We start from the raw sequence: 20,299 nt of genomic DNA, 5'->3' as shown, positions 1-20,299 counted from the left end.
AACAACAAAGTGCTTATGTTTATCTTATTGTGTCTATTTTATAAATCATATATATATATATAATTAGTTATTATACATATTTTTCCCTTGGTTGTCCATGCCTCACCTGTGGAGAAGGCCCATGGTCCACTGGTGTAACTGGCAATGTATATATGCATTTCTGCAGTGGTCCTGCGGCATTGGGAGCTGTAAAACCCAAACCTCAATGGAAGAGGGAAGCCCTAGGAACAGCTAATAACCTCAGGCCTCTAGTGGGGTTTGAGGAACACACACACCAGAGATGGGTTGTTTTAATATATACAAATGCTTCATAAGAAGATGTGAAGAGGAAACAAATACACTGTGAGTTATAATTCACTAATATAAGTTGGATGAGAACTACAGCATGCTCATCACAAAGGCTTGTGAGTACCTCATGTGCATGTCTTGTTATCATGCTGCCATCTAGAGGTGCACAAATGCATGGAGACATTTATATGGTGTTGCCTGCAATACAGTATTTTTGCATCGATTTCATTTGAACGCACATGCTTCAGTTGCACAGATAGCTGATAATCTCAGTTCTGGTAATTGCCGACACGTGGCAGCATAAATGCTTATGCTGCAGCTTCTAGTATATGGCCTTATCCCGCTGTAGCTGTGGTGAAAATCAGTGGTTCCACACAATATACATTTTCCATTTGGCCCTTTTTAAAGCTAACATTTTGACTTGTGACATATAATGTTACGTGTCTGCCCTGTTATTATATCAGGTAAGGACTTCTTTATGAGTTTAAAACACAAGTTTAGTCATTAATGAGTCAGTGACAATACTTATGTAACAATTTAATTTATTTTTTTGAGAGGGTTATAGATAGTTAAAGATGAAGCAGTTTCCTGTATGTGGTCACAGCAGCTGTGATACTGAAAGAAAGATTTGTTAGAACAGAAAGGATTTGCACAAAGGAGATGAGATCTATCTACAAAATTGAACACAGGCAGATGCACCACAACATGACCCCAAGTAAACAACCATCTGTTGCACAGGGATTTATTTTGCACACTGCAGGATTTCAATTGTTTTGTAAAGCAGTGACTCAGTGACATGGATCAGGATGTGAGCTGATTACTGTATGCACTCACTAGATTTTGAGGATTGTTGTCCTAGGATGCTAATGATGTGGTGCGACTACACTTTGTAACATACACAAATTAGCTAGCTGATGTTTATCCTTTAAGGCAGACTTTACAGTGTGATAGGAGAAGAGCGGTATGCATAGCTAATGGTTCCTGAATGAAAACATGTATTTGAGAAATCCTCTGAGGCCGTATGCAGTCAGAACTACACAAATGCTCATAGTAATATATCCAGGATCATTTCTTAAATCCCTTAATCATGAACATTAAGATAGAAATGAATCATAAGTGAAAGTAAATGAATCTTGAATGAATCTTTCATGTACCTGTTATTTTCACATGTGATGACTCAGGTTATAGTCAGTCGTGAGGCACTCATATTGGACAGGCAGTCTATTTACAGATAGCAGACTCATACAAAGTGAAGCAAGTAATAATGGCAATTATTTTTTTCAAAGTCTGTTGGGTGGATGGGGCCTTTGTATCCAACAGAGCTGAACAATCAAAGCCAGATTTCCTCCAATCTCTAATTGCCACTGACTCGAGGCGATAAAAAGGACTCGAAAACATTCAATCACTGACAGTCATCAACAATTTACTTTAGAAAAATATCACCATGATGTCCCACAGATTAACTGATTTGACTGTGGAGAGAAAGACATATTTACAGTAATACACAAAATAGGTAAAATGGGGAGGAAAAAAGAAAAAAAAAGAATATTGGAGTAAAAGATGACTAGTGCAGAGATGGTCCAAAGAAATTGAGTAATTCTTACTTGTGCTCTAAATGGAACACCCTTAACCTTTTTCATTCATCCTGTACAGATCAGACAAGGCAATCTGCTTAAAAATAATAATAATAATTTAAAAAAAACCAGGAAATTATTGAGGGTGGTACAGCTTGTGAAGTGCATATATGCTCCTCCTTATAATACAGCTGTTAATTATTACAGCAAATCTCTTTTCTAATAGATGTTATTACCATTCTGATTCAATGTTGTCAAAATGAGCAGTGCGAGCTTAGATGAAAGCAAGTAGTTAGATGATGTATAAAGTGTTGGTGATCAGTCCTGGACATTTTATTAAACTGAACATAAGAAAATACAGGCTGCAATGGCAATGATACAGTAAAAAAAAAAAAAAGCCTATGAAATGTTTGTTAGGTGGGCAGCTATGGATTGCCACTACATGTTTTTTTTTTTTTCAAATACCACTGCTAAAGCTTTTACCAAAAAAAAAAAAAAAAGTCTATCATCAGCTTATGGTCATTTTAACTTTTCTTCTGATGAAAGTGAGTAAACAATTGTCACTTATAAACAGTAAAGCAGGGTGCTGATAAAGACAATACTAAAAAGAAGTTTGACAAGTCTGCATATGACATACATAGATGTTATAGCCACACATAAAATTGTTGTTCAATAACAGCACAACATTGTGAACTTCACTGAAATGCAGTGATAGACAAAGCATCTTCAAGGGGATATTTCTTTTTTATTAAGTAGCCTATCTGTTATCCATTATTTAGGTATAGACAAACATGATTTAGCATTTCATTCTCAATATGTTACATATTTCATGACAGACCGACAATGTCTTTCCAAATTCTCACCAACCAGTGGTTCTTAAGAGAAAAAAAAATCTTCAGACAAAAAGTGAGTAAGTGGCAGGATCGAGATAAAGTCAAAAACAGATCGTTGAACAGTCGGGGTACTGGAGTAAGATGAGATCTCAGAATCAGAAGGAGACCTCACCTCATAGTTGTTCTGCAGTACAGCCAAACTGGACATAATGACAGGATTTAGTATCTAGAATGAGTCTGCCAGTGCTGAAGGAGCAAAGAAGAGAGAATAGAGTCATAGAATTACTATTGTCACAACAGCCTATGCATATATTATGTACCTTGTGTACCTTTTGACTTATGAATCAGCTGGTAACTATACCCTCAAGAAGACTGAGAATATGTATAAAAACTAAATATCTATTTTAAATAAAAATAGCCATTTATGTAATTCTAGGTTCTTCTCACTACAAAGGTTAAAGTACACTTTATAGGTATATGCTAGTTTAAGGCTAATTAACGTCACAGCACAAGTTCATTTGCTAGATTTCATTTGCTAGATTTTACAGCAAACTGTACCTTTATACACACACGGGGACTGCAGCATATAGCATGATAAACATACAACTATATCATTTCCAAAAGAAATTGTGATGCTGTGTAAAATGTAAATCAAAACAAAACAGAGTGATTTCCAAATAATTTTAAAAGCCATATTTAAATGAAACCTGTACAGAGGCAACATGTAAAGTGTTGAAAATTAAAGGCCTCCTTTGTACTGTGGTGTTAGATTTGTAGATGCAGTAACAATAATGGCTTTTGAAAGTGTTCCTGAACGTGTGAATGGATTTCTGCTACAGAACCATTTTAAAGCAATGCTTTCTGGGTGGTTGACAATAGCATGATGTTATTATGCAGTATTGGAAATACATGTTGGTAAATTACATTTAAATGTTCTTTATCTATACTGTCTCTCACATTGAAGCATTTCTTAATCTCGCTAAAACACTCTTTTAAAAAAAAGAATTTAATTTGTTTTTGTATTTAGTCTACTGTTGCCCCCAAATCAGCATTACACAGCACCACAACTTTTAGGGAAAAGTTGGGTAAAAGTTACCACTATGAGCTCTAACATAGCACTCTCACTTCTCTGAGAGGATAGAATGGAAATCCAGGATGCAAATGAGATGTGACATCAGAGTAAAGTGAGGAAAAATGTTCCTATCTCACAGCTCAGACCACTAGCTCTCAGTGATGAGTGACATGATGACGAAAGGTGTGAGGGCGCCCTCTGCTGGTGAGACATGAGATGACGATGGGATGACATCCGGATGGGAAAAGATCAGGACAGCACGCTGGTGTTCTGTGAATCCACGTCTTGCATGCTCATGACATCTGTACTTACTCCACTCTCATATATGGGGTTGTCGAAAGCAGACTCTTCTGTCATGTTGTCATACGGTGGCGAGGACATTGGCATTCTGATAGACTTTCCCTGGAGTCTGAGCAAAGAGTACAGAAACAGGAAACATCATGTAAAGCCTTTATTACAAGGGAAACGCATAAAATTTTGAGTCATTACTTACTTTGCAAAGTAGATGTAAATCCCAAGGACAATCACCAAGATGACTGCAGTTGGAATAAATACTGCAAGGGCAATGTTGGTTCCTTCTGTGCCATAATTTGTATTAACAACTTGAAGAAGAAAAAAAAAAGGACATAACATGTAATTACCCCTGTGAATGATTGTCAACAAATAAATATCAATCAATTCTGCAAGGTACTGAAATATGACTTACCATCTAGTCTGCGTTCATTTACATAATGTGTCGAGGACGCTACCAAGAAATAATTGCAGTTTAATGAGTATGTAGACCATATTTATGCAATGTGAATCACAGTGCATGCTTTATTTTTATGGCCAAAAGAATCAAAAGAACCTGCATTTGTAAACAGCACTTAAAACTGTTGAGATTCTGCTTTACTTTTTGTATATTTTGACTGTATTTAAAAGCTTGTTACGTGGTTTACCTCTGCAGGCAGGAGGAGTGCTATTCCACTGTGACGGGTGTCCAGGAACACAGTATATGGTGGCATAACCCTGCAGCTCATAGCCGGGGTGGCAGGAGAAAGTCAGCATCTCTCCTGCTTGATAAAAAGCCTTTTCAGAGCTCTGCATGCTGGTGGAAGCTGCACCGGGATTCCTGCATGGCTCATACTTTTCAGCTGAGGAGCAGTACAATATATTTGATTAGGACTATTATTATTTTCATGCACCTTTGTACAGTAAAAACAGTGACACATTGTAATTTTTGCCTTTTACTCATAATTGCTTAGCTGCACATCGCTGACAATGTGGGCGTGCATAATTGCATGTCTGCGAATCTATGCTATTCTGACTGGGGGAACTTACGGACACATTTGGGCAGTCTCTCGTTCCACTTGGGCATAGCTGAATCACGGTTGTAGCAGGTTAGAAGGCTGGAGCCTGACAGGATGTAGCCTTTGTTACAGATGAACTGTACAGTCGATCCAACAGCAAAGCGACTGCCTGTGATCACTTTACGACTGTGCTGCACATTCCCGGGGTCCTGGCATGTCATCACTGGTGCAACACCAAAAACAAGTGATGATAATTAGTTATTACTGCCACCGGTGCTGGTACAGGAGTGATAAAAAGTATAATTAACAAGGAAAAATATTCAATTTGATATTGTTTTGATTTTTTTTTCTTGGGTAACTGGAAAAACCTTTTAAAAATTATGAGGGGCAATTACATATATGCACATTACATTGAATTTGTTGTGCAAAGGAAGTGCACCGGCTGCACTAAATATTGTTCCCTAAATGTCATATTGTTAACTATTTGCCACATGACAATGCATCCTCATGTTATGTATTAAAGTTGAACAGTCACAGAATAACACAGTTACATCAAACTAACTAATTAACCAGGTATTATGGTAACAAGACTATAATTAGCCATGTTATCATAATATTTAAGCAAAAAGGTCTGAGACTTGGACCAATGATGGCGTATTCTAACTCCCAAGGTGGACTAAAGAGAAACTACAAAGTTTTATATGCTTCCTCTCACCTTCCTCGCATTTTGGCACATCACCGCTCCAACTGAGATCCCACTGACACATGAGGATCTCAGAGCCAACCAGTGTGTATCCTGGGTAGCACTGGTAGGTGACCACAGTGCCGTGTATGAGATCAGGATGTGACATGCTCTTCCAGCCGTTGGTGATCTCCGGCAGCTCTGAGCAGGTGTCATTCCTTGGCACCTCTGTTGGCGTTGGCGCCATTGGTGTCATGCAGCGCAGATATGGGAGGGAAGAGACAGGTTGTTAAAAAAGGATTTGCAAAGATTGTGAGGACAATGTGTTACTGAGGATATATAAATATTCTCCTAATAATCCATTTTCTTGTATAACAAACATTTTTTTTATTGTTTAGAGCAGATCTAGATCTAAAAGGAATAATGAGGATCCTCAAGGAAAACGCCGAGCATTAATATGCAACTCCCACTGCAGGGAATAAATACGACTGCAGATTTTTTGCTTTCTTTGTGCTCTAAACAGAAACTGTTTGGGAAGAAAATTGTGATGTTTCCTAGGAGGAGCGCAGCATGTGGTTTGGCACCAGTCAATCTGTGCCTCCCTAACTGCAGCATACATGGCGGGGAACACAAAGAGTTAGGTAAAACCAGCTGATGTTGAAGTGAACACTTTTATTATGTTTCGTGTTTGTTGTTATTTAATCCTGTGCACCTGGGATAAGCCAGAAGACAGATAGACAAAGGCACAGCAAGAGTGGGGAACAAAGAGACAGGGGAACAAATACACCTTTCTTTTTTTTCCTGTTCCCTAAATGATGATGTGTTAGGTTCCAGATATGAGTAACATTTTACATTCCACATTTGTTTCCATTTGTGGTCCCTTGCTTGTGGTACTTTTACAGTAAAAAGTATACAATATATGTAATCCCAAGAAAATTAGAAGAATGTATGCCTTATATTAAAAGCATGTAATATTAGTGTTTTGGTTTTTTTTAAGAGGGAATGAAACTAAACCACCGTCTTACCAAAGAAGTGAACTACAAAGCCATTGTTGTAGCCGTAGATGTTAGTGGCAGGATCAGACTGAAACTGAATAGTGACATCAGCCATGGAGGTATAGAGCTTGAAATGTGGTCGCGTGCCACTGTATTGGCCCAGGATGTTGGCAGTCAGGTCATCACCATCATAGAAGGTCAGCAGGTCATTCTTCCCCAAATGGAGACTAGGATTGACATCACAAAAAAAAGGAGTTACTTTTTGTTTGTTTTCCCCTTAGTAACTTTGCAGATTCAGACAGAGTTCCCTGGCTCTGAGGTGTATTTGCTGAGTGATAGGTTTGTAGCATAAACCTATTCGCTGGAACGTTCAAGACAATTTACTACACAGCAAAAGCAAGACACAAGTAGGCAAAGTTCTTTGTGTTACTCATGCATGCGTGAGGCCTGCCTGGAGCCAAGTGTCGTTCCACCCACTTGACCTCTGTCAGACTCTCAGCCAGGTTCCCTGTAACACTCCTTTTATTGTGGTTATATGAATATGCATAGGTTCATACACACAAAGAGTACCTTGCCTGTGCGTTGTGTAAGTATGTGTGTGTGTGTGTGTGTGGGGGGGGGGGGGGTCAGAGTGTGACCCCATAGACAACTTCCCTAAACCTGCTGGCCTGGAAGTCCAGCAGTTCATCTAAACAAAAGGCACTTAGACTAAAACTGACATAGCTATGTTTATCCTACCATAAAACAATAAAACAAGGTACGACCTCTCCCATGCTCCCAGGGTGTGGGTGTGAATGCCAGAGCACTCTGGAATGCACAGGAAGTCTTTGCAGACTCCTAAGGATCACACATCCTATCACTACACAATCGATTATACACCTCTAAGCATATATGGTTAAATATTTCTAAGCATAAATGACAATCAACAATATAAACCTGACACTGAGTGTTGTGCACAGAGCTTCAGTTGGTAAATGTGTTCTGTCTCCCTTTACGCTGATGAAAGCACAAGCTGATGATACTAGACAGTGTCAGCAGTACTTGGAAAATTGCAATTTTGTTTATATTAGATGCATCTGATGCAATGTAAACATTAAATTATTCATGATTCATGTCTGTCTGACGCCCCCCAACACCCCACCCCGCATCCCATGAATATATACTGATGTGCATATATGGGTATTTGAGCATATCATCAAAATAATCCAAAGGAATTACTTTTTGAATAGTCCTACCGGCCTTTTACAAAAAGCTGCCATACAAGCAAAAACGGAATTATAGAAGGACTACAGAAACAGGTAGAAAAAATAACAGATAATAAATAATGAATAAATACGTATGAATTCAGTTGTACATGTTTTGTGTTGTGTTTGTGATGTTAATGTGTGATAGAGTATACGGTAGTCAAGTCACAGTTTGGCGGATTTTTCGCTGTTACTGATTAACATAAAAATGCATTAACCTTTTTCCATTTGGAAAATTCATATGTCTTTGTAATCACATCAGCATCAATCAGACACAGAGTATGAAGAATACTGGGGGGAAGAAATGTAGTCATATAAGCTGTAGAGGACAAGAAAATGGTTGCTCTTACCCGTGACTAAATTTGGTGTCGAAATAGCAGTGCAGCTAGTTTTTACGACTTAACTTGATTGTGTTAATAATCACTGAACTGTACCATTTAAAAATTAAGAATAAAAATAGCACAATGCCTTCAATCACATGCTTCATGGGAGCCCAGCAGTGGTGTCTTTACAGCCGTCTCCAATGCAAACTGCACATCACTGTTTACTGTGCCAGATCAAGTGACAAAACAAGGGCACAAAGTGTGGTGAGAAAACAGTGCTCAGAGTACAAGTTTCAAATTACTATGCCTCAAAAATGTGCAGTTTCTGTAGCTGCTGTATGTAATTTCGGCTTGTTCTTAAATGGTGTGTCTTTGTCTTTTCTACATGTATTTGTCTGAGCAATAGATTTACAGTAACACTGTAGAGATATCCATATTGTTAAGATATCCAATTCTGAGTCAAGCTCATCTATAAGAAAAGCGACTGTTGTGTAACAACTGTCCGAACACAAATGAGTAAGAATATGTTACAAATAAATAATAATAATAAGCTCTGAGATAATATGCTATTCTCAAATGTTTAAAAAAAATCTCATTAATGAGCTGATTATTAATACTGACAAAAAAACTTTCAAGCAAACATATGCCAACACTCTAAAAAAATAAATAAAAAATATCTCAGCAGCACAATGCTGCGTATAAAGAGCACAGATGTGTAATAAATATTTAATGTTAAAAGATGAATGAAAACTAAAGTAATAAATTACAGCTTTTATAGCATTTTTGTGCTACTTTATGTTTGTGAATGTTTCAAGTATCTCATGCTCAACCAGATTTGATATATGTGACTGATGCACACATGAGCCATTGAAACGACATGACAGGATTTTTTTAAATCGCATGCTGAGGACAGACAAAATGCAACTACCAGCTGACTTGCTGTTATGATCCCCAAATTTGCTTACTGTATCTTTTAGCTTCTGGATTATGTTCTTGATTGAGTTTTTGGCTCCAGTTTTGCATTATTTTATATGATGACCTCAGTTTTATGATATTACTGAGTCATAGTTTTGTGGTCACTATAGTGGTCCTTAAGATTTGAAGCAAAAACATATACTGTGATTGTGCTCACCTTTGTTCAAATTCAAATTATATCACCCAAATTAAATACTGTTTTATCCAATAAATTACTTGAAATTGTCAAACATGCCAACACTGTCACTAAAACCTGCTGTAAATATTGCCACTGCCTGCTATTAGCCTGATATCAGTCTGTAACTGAATGCTATCTGTTTCTGATAATAAAGCAATTAAATGATGAATTGTCAAAAATCGCATACCTGTTGCTGTTTACATAAACAGAAATCCACATTTGCACCTATTCAACCATGTGTTGTTCTATAGGAATATAAACCAAATGTAACCGGCTGGCAGGCAGTTGAGTCGAGTCCTATCTTGTTGGTAACCAGTTTGCATTTATAAATTAGTTGCGAACTAATTTATAGTTGCAAACTGTTGACAATCTCTCTGAGAGTGATTGAAGTTAGTCCAAGTCAGACTATGATGTTTGCAGAAAGGTTGCCTCCTATCTGTGCAACTGCCTTGTGATCTTAAGTTGTCATGATGTGCAACACTCAAGTTCTGGGCAGACATTCAGTCACCACAAGCTGCAGTAGGTTGGAGAATGTTTAAAAAATTCAATGCAATCACCAAGGAGCCGAGGATTTTATGTAGATGGAATAAGGTTGGTGTTTAATTTTCCTTCGTCTGACTGAGCTATTAGCTTTCTTACCTTGCTCTGTATTAGGAGCAAACTTTGTCAAGTATGTCCAGTGTTTGATGGTAATTTGGCTGAGCCGATTTAATGTAAGTTTGCTCAGCTAATGTTATCTCAAGATGGTGGTGCATTTGATGAGCCATCTTGTTCATAGTATCCCCAGAGGTTTTTTTTTAATCAATATTTAATAAAATACCAATATCTGGTGTCCCTGTATAGATATAATTTTGCCACACAAAATACTGCAATTTTATGTTGTATCAATTTTTTCCCCCAGCCCTATTATATTCTTTATATACAGTCCTTATGCATAGTCCTGTCTCCACTTTGGTTTGTCAGAGCATCTGTTGTTCCTTTTCGATGTTCAGACCCAGTTTATACTCTTATTACCATCGTCGTGGTGATTGTTTTTGGATATATGTTTTGTTCCCTTTTGGAATATGTTTGGCCATTTTCAAAACAGCCAAATAAAAAGGGTTGATCTTTGCTTATTTTTGGCTTGCCCGAGTTAACATTGGGGTCCTGTCCACATCCTCACTGACAATTTCAGCTTTTTTGGGACAAACACTGTAATAGGAGATAAGGCCATGTTATCTGTGATTGACGGCGTTTCATAATAAAGGGAAACAAATGACCTCTCTTCTACTCTGTCTTTTACCCAGAACCTCCCCACAGAATTCCTCTGAGAGCAAACAAACTGCTGTTAAAATCAGACTAGGAATAAATCTTGAATATTTTATGTTGACTAACAGTATAAACAAAAAGCAGATCTAATTAGCTCCACGAGGTTTGCTTCTGTGAAAAATAATGCAAAATAAAATTTTAACACAATATGGCCAGAATGATGGGTAGATCTTTTTTTTTTTTTTGAAGAAATCTGGACAGGGTTTTCCTCCTGGACACAAATAATGAATGTGGGCTGCATGAATTTGGGTGGCAATGTACTCCCTCTGGTTAGCTGGAACACTATGAGGGCAATTTACACCTCCGTGTTCTCTGACAATCGACCACTGTGGATTGAAGTGACAGGAATGACAAAGCCAATTTTCACTTCCAAATCTCCATGATAATACTCTATGGAAATACAGACCTGGTGCCTTCTATGAGGGCATCTACAGGATAGGCAAATAACTTTTTTGACCTTAAACTTTCTTCTTTCTCATAAATCTATTTGAGGAATACCATGAATTCTGCATACACTGCATGGAATCTTCATTTCTGTTTGAGCTCTTCTTCACCTTTGGGTCATAAAAGCTATCAGTCTTCTCTGCTCTCATGGATTTCCTCCCAGAGTGATGTAGATCTGTCATTTGGTATTAATACTGTGTGATTACATCCGGTTTCTGCATTCTCATCACAAATATATACCAACACCCACTGATCCCTTTTGCCACATACTATAAAATGTTGCCAATGTACTGGCTGTTCTTTGTCTCTTGTTTTTTTTTTAATGAAGCTAGTTTCTAATTTTACTACTTTCACTGTGATTGATTTTCCTGTTTTTTCCTACTACGGTGGTTTATCAGCACCACAGCCCATATTCTTTGACACTAATGATGTATAGTGAGCTCCATCTCAGCCGTGTTGATCTTTGCCCCCTTTGTGCAAACCAGTGCATCTGAGAAATCTTTCCTCACAGTTTTGGCAGTGATTTGGTCTTTAAAGTGTTTTAATCAAAATATATTTATCAGTGCCATAGCTGACGTTCTGATAAACAATTAGGTGCACAACTTTGCCTTTCAGCGTCATTAGGTCCCCTCGAGATCTTAGATATCATGTTCAACACTGTTGTAATATCCAAAAACAATCAGTATTGTAGTGGGCACCATCAGCGGATAACTTTTCCACTTGATGCACTGAAACCACTCACGTCTGGCTTCCTAAATAGCCCCCTCAGTCACGCTAGCTCGTCAAGAACCTTGCGGTCAACCTTGGTTTTAAATTGCCCTACTGACCTCATCTGTTCTCTAACCTTTCTACCTGAAGTTTATTAAAAAATCCCAGTGACACCACAGAAGACTGCCAAACGCAAGATGCCTCCAGTCCAAACATCCACAGCACAGTAAGTCACTGCAGGCTACTCGGCCACACACCGCACCAATCTGGCAGTCACTGCACCCAAATGTCATCCCACATGGCTCCTTTCTTAAAAGATGGCCCCCAAGTCATGAAAAGCCAGTCCTGTCCTGGTTTGAAAACTGGTAACTAATCTTAGAAATATGTTGTCCCTGAGTCATTTGCTCTGTATCCATGATTTCATAATTCTTTTCAATTTTCGAAAGATATTGTGTTTCTGGGAATACAGCAACAACATCTGAGATCTTTGTTGGTAAACAACAGTCACGAACTACTACTGGCCACAAACAAAGACGGGTGAGAATGCAAGACAGACTTAAAAAAGATTATTTATTTGACTAAATTTAGTCAGATCTTACTTGACTGAACATTTCCCTCACCAACTTGGCACAGGCATTTGCAAAGTTCCAAGGTCTGCTTGAAAAACAATTTCTGAAAACTCCTCTGCATACCAATGCCACCGGCTCAGTTCTGCAGATGAGGGAATGACAGTTGTTTTCTACAAGCCTGTAGGCATTCTGTCACCTTCACTGACCAGTCAAGTTTAAAGAACACAGCAAATCTCTATTAACTCTAACAGAATGGAAATAGCTCACGGTACCATACTTTCAAAAGCAACCTTCTAACATCTTTTTCATACATATTTGACATTTAAATTGTTCTGCTCAGTTCAAATAACATAAAAAATAGGCACCTACATAATCACAGCATAAGCTGACGTCCAGGTTGCATGTCATGTATAGAGTCACCACAAGAGGACTCTAAAAACCAGTAAGTTCAAGCTGCAAAGTCTCCAGTCCTGCTCACTAAACTGAAACATTAGCACTGTTAAAGAGACTTTGTGATCATTTTGTCTGGTGAAACACACTTCCAGATACAATACGCTCAATGCTAAAGCACACGTGGACCACTTACCTAGCTATATTCCACAGGTGGGGATATCAGCTGTAACCCCTTGTGTCTGGCTCTTGCTGGAGCCATGCTCCATGCTAATTAGCAAGGAGTCGGCCCTCCTGTTTGGCCTAAATTAATTAATCAGTCCTCATTATGCACATTGCTCCTCTGTAATTGCCAGCACTGGCACAGTGATGAATGATAACACAGAAAACATTCTCATTACTGCAGAAAAGTGTGTGCCCACCCTTATAATGAGACGACTCTTATCCACAAGAGCCTTTTGTCACTTTAACATGCTAAACGCATGCACACAAACACACGTTGATGCAAATTACATGTTGGCCGAGCCTAAAGGAATGCTTTTTCTCAAGCAGAGTGGACCAGACTTGAAGGTAATGGTGGGGTCCACAGGGATCAGACAAGCTGTGGGTTTCAAGTGCCAGGAAAGCTACACATGACCAACCCTGAGATAAACTAAAGCCGGCCACACCACCATTAATTTACAGTGAACAGTCTCATGTGGCCAGGATTAAAAGAAATTTGAGCATGGTGCAATTTAAAAAGAGGGCACTGAATGAAAATCAGTTTACCTCTAATCAAACTTGTTTACTTCTGCGTGATAAAAAAAATAAAAAATCCTCTCTGATCTTTATTTTATTACCCTAGGTGCACTGGTTGACTTTTAATAACAGAGATTAATCACTGGGTCTTAATCTCTATCTAAAGATCACAGTGGCATGCAGGGTCACATAAAGCTCAGTGCTGTGTTCAGACATTGTTTTGTATTGGTCTCCTCTAATGCTTTTATTCCCTTTTGATCTGCGGCTCATATTTGAGTGACGGCTCATATCTCAGTGCCGGACAGATATAGTTTGGGAAATGATGCGTATTTAGACCACGCAGCAGCATACAAAACTGGGCATGAGCAGAAATAATCCCTGCCCACACAAATGTTCAGTACGACACAGCTGGGCGATATTAATCTGTATCTTTATGCTTAGTTCAGCAACTTTTAAAAGATGAATGAGCATTGCAGTGGAACACAGTATTTGTTACTATATCTACTGTTGTTCTAGTGTACATTAAATATGAACAGGTTAGTTTATTTTTATCAGTATATTTTACACTCTCTAGTTTAGTCAAGTCCCAGTTTATAGCAACAGAACCACTCCTGAGTACAGTACTGGTTGTAGATTGTGACCACCTCACTCTGATAACAAAGTAGCACAATACACAGATATAAGAATGCCATATGATGACTATGCCTAGACTTAATCATTTTCAGTGGTGGAGCTTTCTTCACCAGGAACTCAGAGCCACATTCTTGGCTTTATTATGTTTCACATTGTGTTACTGCCTGATTAAAAACATATGTAAAACAAATTCCACATAAGAAAAAATCTAAATTTAAATAGCTCAAATAATAAAATGCTGAGCAACTGACCAAACGTCAGTTATACCGCTACCGACTTAATGCACGGGATGTACAATAATGAATTGAAGATGGTGCATTAGTGCTGAATGTTAAACTAGCGAGCACTGTTCCCTATGCATCCACAAAAGTGACCATGAATGTCTTAACTGAAATGATGGAGTGATTTAAATCAGTGAAAAAGCTTCATGATTGCCGCCTCTGGCTGCTGTTCACTATGGTAGATTTGTAGTAATGATGGTGATTTGATTTGTTCTGGAGGTTGTCTATTAAGGACAGCTTGCAATCTGTCTGTACAGCCTCAGACTTCATTTCATAATTATGTCCTAATTTTATTACACTGTTCAGAAAGAATTATGAATATGGGAAATATGAAAAGTGAAGGGAACAAATTCATGCACGCATGCACAATTGACCACTCTGACCAACAGCTAGCAATTGCCACTGGTTGAGATTTGTCAGCGACTTTTTTTTTTTTTTACAACCTCAGGCAGTATTCCCATTGGTTTATTTTTAACCTCTCTGTGCCCTCTTGTTTGCAAGTGCTTCAGGCAACAACAGGAATCACTTATGATGTAGTTTTGGTGCTTACGATAGGCTGCATGTGCAAGGCAATATTGTGGAAATCATTCAACCAAAGCAAAGGGATAAATCCATAAAAGATAACAAGACAGTGGCACAAGATATATAATTTTGCGGAGTTTTTTGTTTTTGAGAAAGGCTCCACGTACCATAAAGAAAAGGTTGTGCGATTATTTTCACTTCAGTTAAGATCAATTACTAGTGTAGACTGAAACAAAATGTGTGTGCATTCAGGGGACATTTGTGCATGAGTGATTGGTGAAGGTGAAACAGTGTGCCTGGATTTTGTGTGCGCATCTGTCTGTTTTGACATCTCTGTGCATTTGTGCTGAATTACAGTTGGGTAGGCTGAATAAGTGGCTCAGAGTAGTTGACTGCCAGAGCAGATTCATTTCAAAGCCAACTCTGAGGCAGACACCAGGGAAGTGAGAACAGGAAGGCTTACTGGCTAATCTGGTCAGAGAGCGAGCTGGAAGCAACACAGAATTCTTAATGTAGGGGATGTTGAAAAAAAAATCTAATTAGTGACTGCAACCACAGAAACACTTTCCTGTTCGCATTTTGTAGTGTGTCTGCGTAGATGAGACAAAGGATGGGAAAATAACCAAGAGGGGTGTGTGTGTTTATATCTGGAGCCTGACATCCTCTCTGACCTCCCTGAGTGATTTCTAGTCTTACACCTGGGTGCAGTCTCTTACACTTGGATGTCAAGCATGATCCGCTTGTCCTCTTCCACATGGATACCCCAGATGCAGTCCTGCCCCTTGTCGTAAGCCTCGGGCCAATTAGGAGACAACACAACACCAGCAGAGTCTGTGATCTCCCCGCTGCACACAGCTGCAACACACAAACAGTACAGGCTGAAAAAACCAATTGTAAAAGATTTGAAGATACAGGAAAGTAAGATGCAAATTAGAAATCAATTCACTCAAAATATATGTTGGTACATAGATAATTTTGTCTAGCTAGATTATGCCCGTGATCTTAGTGCTTAATAAAATACAGCTGAAATCAGGTGCTGTGCAAGCATCTTGGTGTGATCCTCGCAAAACTGCAAACTGACACTGAACCACTTGGTGACCATGACCCATACGAGCAGAAATTAAATTTTCTTATAGCTAGCTTTACTGGAGAGCTTTTCAATTTCACTCTGTTGCAGAATAACCATGAAGGCTTTAAAGACCAAGACTAAGGTCAGCATGTCATGTTTGTGTGTATGTGCATGTGGGAGGAGTGAAACAGAGAGGGGAAGGGAAGGGCTCAGGGTTGGGCCGCTATTAAATGTGATGCGTCGCCTGTGAACTGTGGCAGTTCTCATCTTAGGCCAGCTATTGTGCGCCTTTAATCTCGAGCACTTCGAAAATCTGCCCTGCGAGCGCACATTTCAAAGTAAATCGTTGTTACAGTTTTGAGAGAAAATTTATCACGGATCAGAGGAAAGCAGCTTAGGAAGATATAGTTAACTGTCACTGGTATTTAATATTAGAAAAACTAACTCCTGCAGTGATCAAGCAGACAATGAAAGCTTCGGATCCTCGGGTCAATCTGATATTGCTCCAAGTTCTTCTCCAGTGGAAGCACTTTTATTTTATTTTTTTTATGCCCTGCAATCATGACATCTGTTAACTCACCCCTACAAGCTGGCTCGGTCTCATTCCACTGAGGGTTTTGTGCATCCACACACTCAATCACCACAGAGCCTTGCTCCAGTGTGTAGCCAGGGTCACATGAGAATTCGACCACTGCGCCCACACTGTAGGTGGAATCGCTGCTGCTGAAGTTCCCGTACTTCACAAAGGGCTCGTAGCACATCCCTTTCGCAAAAGCTGCAGACAGAGTGTATGACATTGAACATAAGTGACAAGGATGGTGCAAGATATTATTAGCAAACTCTGCATTCTGCCTCATCAGCTTGCCTTCGTATCTTATGGCTGCGCCGGTGGAGGTCATCGTCCCGTCTGTGGTGAACTCCACAAACAGATAACGTCCGGTACTGAGCACTCCCTCATTTGGCAAGTATTCAACTTCATAGGAGTCATACACAGGGGGAGAGTCTATGTTGTTGCCATTTTTTATTAGCAACCTAAAAAAAGAAAACAGGGAGAGAGCGCTGATGGGATTAAAATAGATGTTAAAGAAAGAAATTACAAGGTACCCGAGACCTGCTCATTGTTCCAGCTGCAGCTGTAATAACTTTGTGATAACATTCTACACCTTGTAATGAGGTGAATGGGCATGCATGACAATTGCCATATGGATCAGTGGTTACAGAAGGATACATAATGCAATTGCAGTCTCCTACCTCTCACTACCTTCTGGTCCCCTCAATTCATTTGCCTGACAGAGCACACTTAAAGGATTATCATGATAAAAGGTCCTTTCAAATTCATCTGTCACTCCCTAAAGATTTTGGTCATTTATAGCCCTCGAGAATTTTAATCCTCCATCTGCAGGAATACTGTTATTCAGAGTTCAAAGCTCGACGCAACTCACATTTCCACACTATGCTCACATTTATTCTCAATGTGTGTTTTGATTTTAACAGCATACATAAACTACCTGTCATCATCTTCTGCCAAAGCCACCTTTTCAAAGTGAACGTGAAGCCGGTGGGCTTCAGGTGCCTCCAGAACCCAGTGGCAGGTCAGATTGTTGCTGTAGTTGCCAGGAAAACCAGGAGAGACGATGCGGCCATATGTGGCATTTTTTATCATTCCCCCACAGGATGCTGTATGAAAAGAAAAAGAAAAGAAAAGAAAAGAAAAAAGGACAAAGAGTAGGAAGTAAAAACTTGATGAAAAAAAAGTAATGATTCGAACTGTGGTAGGGGGATTTTGGAGAAAAGTCCCTGTCTGAGCACAGATTGCATCGATATGCAGTGGACTGTGGCTGAGCTACACCTGGGTCTAAGAGTGCCTGATTGTTTGTGAAGGTAAAAGCAAAACAGCGGCAGTAACACTATCAGTTTAGAACAGCTGCAGGCAGGCGCGGTGAAAGGCTGGAACTAGCAGATGAGTTTTTACCAGCAGGAGAAGGAGAGTCATGTGGCCCAGTTCTAATTAAGGCAGCCAGGTCGAATGGCCTTATTTTGCCCCGTCTCCAAAGAACAGCTCCCTGTGTTGCTAATCACATGCAAACACGCTCATTTGCCCTCCGAGTGTGACTCAGTAGGAGACAACACGGTGAAAGGCTCTGTTAATCAAAATCACCTGTTCTCTCAGAGAAAGCTGAAGAGAAACAGGCTTGTGTCTTTAAAATTGCGAGTTTCACTTTGCAAATTATTTTCCTTAACTCTTTTTTCTTTTAACTCTCAAATATAAGAATAATTAAATAATTATTAAAATTAATAGCAATACTTAGATGTTTACTTTGAAAGCCTGGCAGTCAATGTTAACTACTTGAACATATTCACACTCACTGTCAGGCAACGAGCCTGAAGGTAATTTAGTTTACAAAGCAAAATTAAATATCAAACCAAATCACCCAACATTCCAATTAAGCTGAAGGGATAAGCCCATAACCCACTGTTATAGCGTTTAGATTTCATTTAGTTTAATTACATTCTTTGCAGTTTTATTGTTAGAGTATCAGTTGGGTGGGTGGGGGGATCTTGTTGCCCTGAAACTTGCCTATCCAGAAAACGAATTTGCCTTACCGACACATCGGGGTTCTTTTCCACTCCAGTAAGGCGTGGTTGCATTACGACAGGTGAGCATTTTTGGACCCTGCAACTTGTATCCAGTGAAACAATTGAAATAGGCTTCTCCGCCGGGATGCAGGTGCGTCACTGAAACCTCTCCACCAGCAGGCTCTTTGGGGAATGCACAACTCAGCACAAAGGCTGCAGAGGAAGGAGTCAAAAATAGAGGGAAAGGGAAATGAAAGTGCTCTTATGAATACATTATAATTTGATCATTTTTGTTGCAATGTATCGATTTATAAAGTTCAGTATGTTATACAGTAGTGATAGGAAAGAGAGACAGAGAGACAAAGCATGTTTATACTATAACACCAGTAATTGCATTTTAATGTAACTGATTTCACCATTAGCAGCTGTGAAATCACAGCACAAATAACTAAATGCATCATTTTGGGAAAGGACATGCTTGGTCTAAGTTATTTTTATTTATTTTTTTTAATTTAGCATTTAGAAAAATCATTTTCCAGGGTTTTTCAGCCTTTTATTTGTCTGAGCACAATCCAGTCCTGGACCAAACTGCCAACAATGTTAACTGGCTGCACAACATAATCCTCTATGTTCTGCATTGTGTATTCATTGTTGACCAAGTTGTCTCTCCTCCAAACCACTGCTGAAGACCCATAAATATTTAAATCCAAAATGATTGTGAATTTGTGCAAATGAATCTGTCTCTGTCTTCCTGTTTCTCTTCAACATGCAATTAAAGAAGTTATTAGAACCAGCCTTCAGATTTGTTTATATACACTACATCTTTTAATTGTAGTTTACCAGTACAAACAGTATGCAAATGTACAGAGACATGTTCTTGGCACTAGAGTAATTATCATCACTGTGTGGTTTGGTGTATAGTTGCTGCAGATACTTTGACAAATGGATGCATGGTTGGTCGGATGAACATCATAGTGGGTCTGTAACGTTAGGCTGAGGAATAGCCTCTATAGTGGTTGTCAAAGAGTTGCGATTGCAGCGGGGTAAGATCAATGTTCCCAGACTTGCTATGCATTGTTGTCCTGTTCCCTTTTTAAATAAATGGTGTAGGACGGCATGGAGTTCACTTTGATAATGAAGTAAGCTAACCAAGTCTTTAATGGAAGCTATTAAACAACCTTCTCTTCCTGTCTAATAACCACACTGTTCTACCTCATTAGTGTAGGCACTTTAATGGCCAGACTAAAACTTTTAAACTTCTGGAAATGTGTGAACAACAGAATATAATTGGACGCACTATGGCTTGTGCTACAATAACAGTGTGATTGTGAGACTGCAGAAGTACAGAAAGCTAGAAGCCTTGTATAACATGCTTTAGCTTAATGGAGCGGATGCAAAAGCTAAACAAATGCTAACAGGCAACGATAACAAAGCAAAGGGCAGCTGGTAGTCATGTGTTTGTTAAAACTGTCTTGCTGAAATCATATTTGCAGCCTTAAAGTCTTAAATTACAGCACAATGGCCAAAATTAATAATAATGATAATATATGGTAAAGGTAGCTTGCTCACAGTTAAGTGAATTGTATAACACTCATAATTTTAATATA

The 20,299-nt window shown here is 38.9% G+C and overlaps 1 protein-coding gene across 2 annotated transcripts in view; it reads right to left on the bottom strand.

The window, feature by feature from the left end:
* Window positions 1-856: 856 nt before the first annotated feature.
* The window catches only part of LOC146660329 (seizure protein 6 homolog), a 100,863-nt gene continuing 81,420 nt past the window's right edge, over window positions 857-20,299 (bottom strand). The window contains exons 5-17 of one of the 2 annotated variants that reach the window (XM_085420140.1): window positions 18,720-18,905; window positions 17,624-17,792; window positions 16,981-17,147; window positions 16,696-16,890; window positions 15,763-15,901; window positions 6,764-6,960; window positions 5,772-5,966; window positions 5,088-5,279; window positions 4,706-4,900; window positions 4,474-4,512; window positions 4,261-4,369; window positions 4,080-4,176; window positions 857-2,941 (exon numbers count right to left, since the gene is read on the bottom strand). In XM_085420140.1, the coding sequence (XP_085276266.1) occupies window positions 2,915-2,941; window positions 4,080-4,176; window positions 4,261-4,369; window positions 4,474-4,512; window positions 4,706-4,900; window positions 5,088-5,279; window positions 5,772-5,966; window positions 6,764-6,960; window positions 15,763-15,901; window positions 16,696-16,890; window positions 16,981-17,147; window positions 17,624-17,792; window positions 18,720-18,905 (1,907 nt within the window). In that variant the 3' untranslated portion in view covers window positions 857-2,914. Of the gene's footprint in view, window positions 4,177-4,260; window positions 4,370-4,473; window positions 4,513-4,705; window positions 4,901-5,087; window positions 5,280-5,771; window positions 5,967-6,763; window positions 6,961-15,762; window positions 15,902-16,695; window positions 16,891-16,980; window positions 17,148-17,623; window positions 17,793-18,719; window positions 18,906-20,299 lie in introns of both variants that reach the window. The other variant, XM_085420138.1, reaches the window with a different exon arrangement.

The sequence above is a fragment of the Rhamphochromis longiceps genome, linkage group LG10, assembly GCF_057381845.1.
Source record: "Rhamphochromis longiceps isolate RC_006_pf linkage group LG10, R_longiceps_female_GT1.1, whole genome shotgun sequence".
NCBI classification, from domain to species: Eukaryota; Metazoa; Chordata; class Actinopteri; order Cichliformes; family Cichlidae; genus Rhamphochromis; species Rhamphochromis longiceps.
This window is presented reverse-complemented; position numbering and strand designations above follow the sequence as displayed.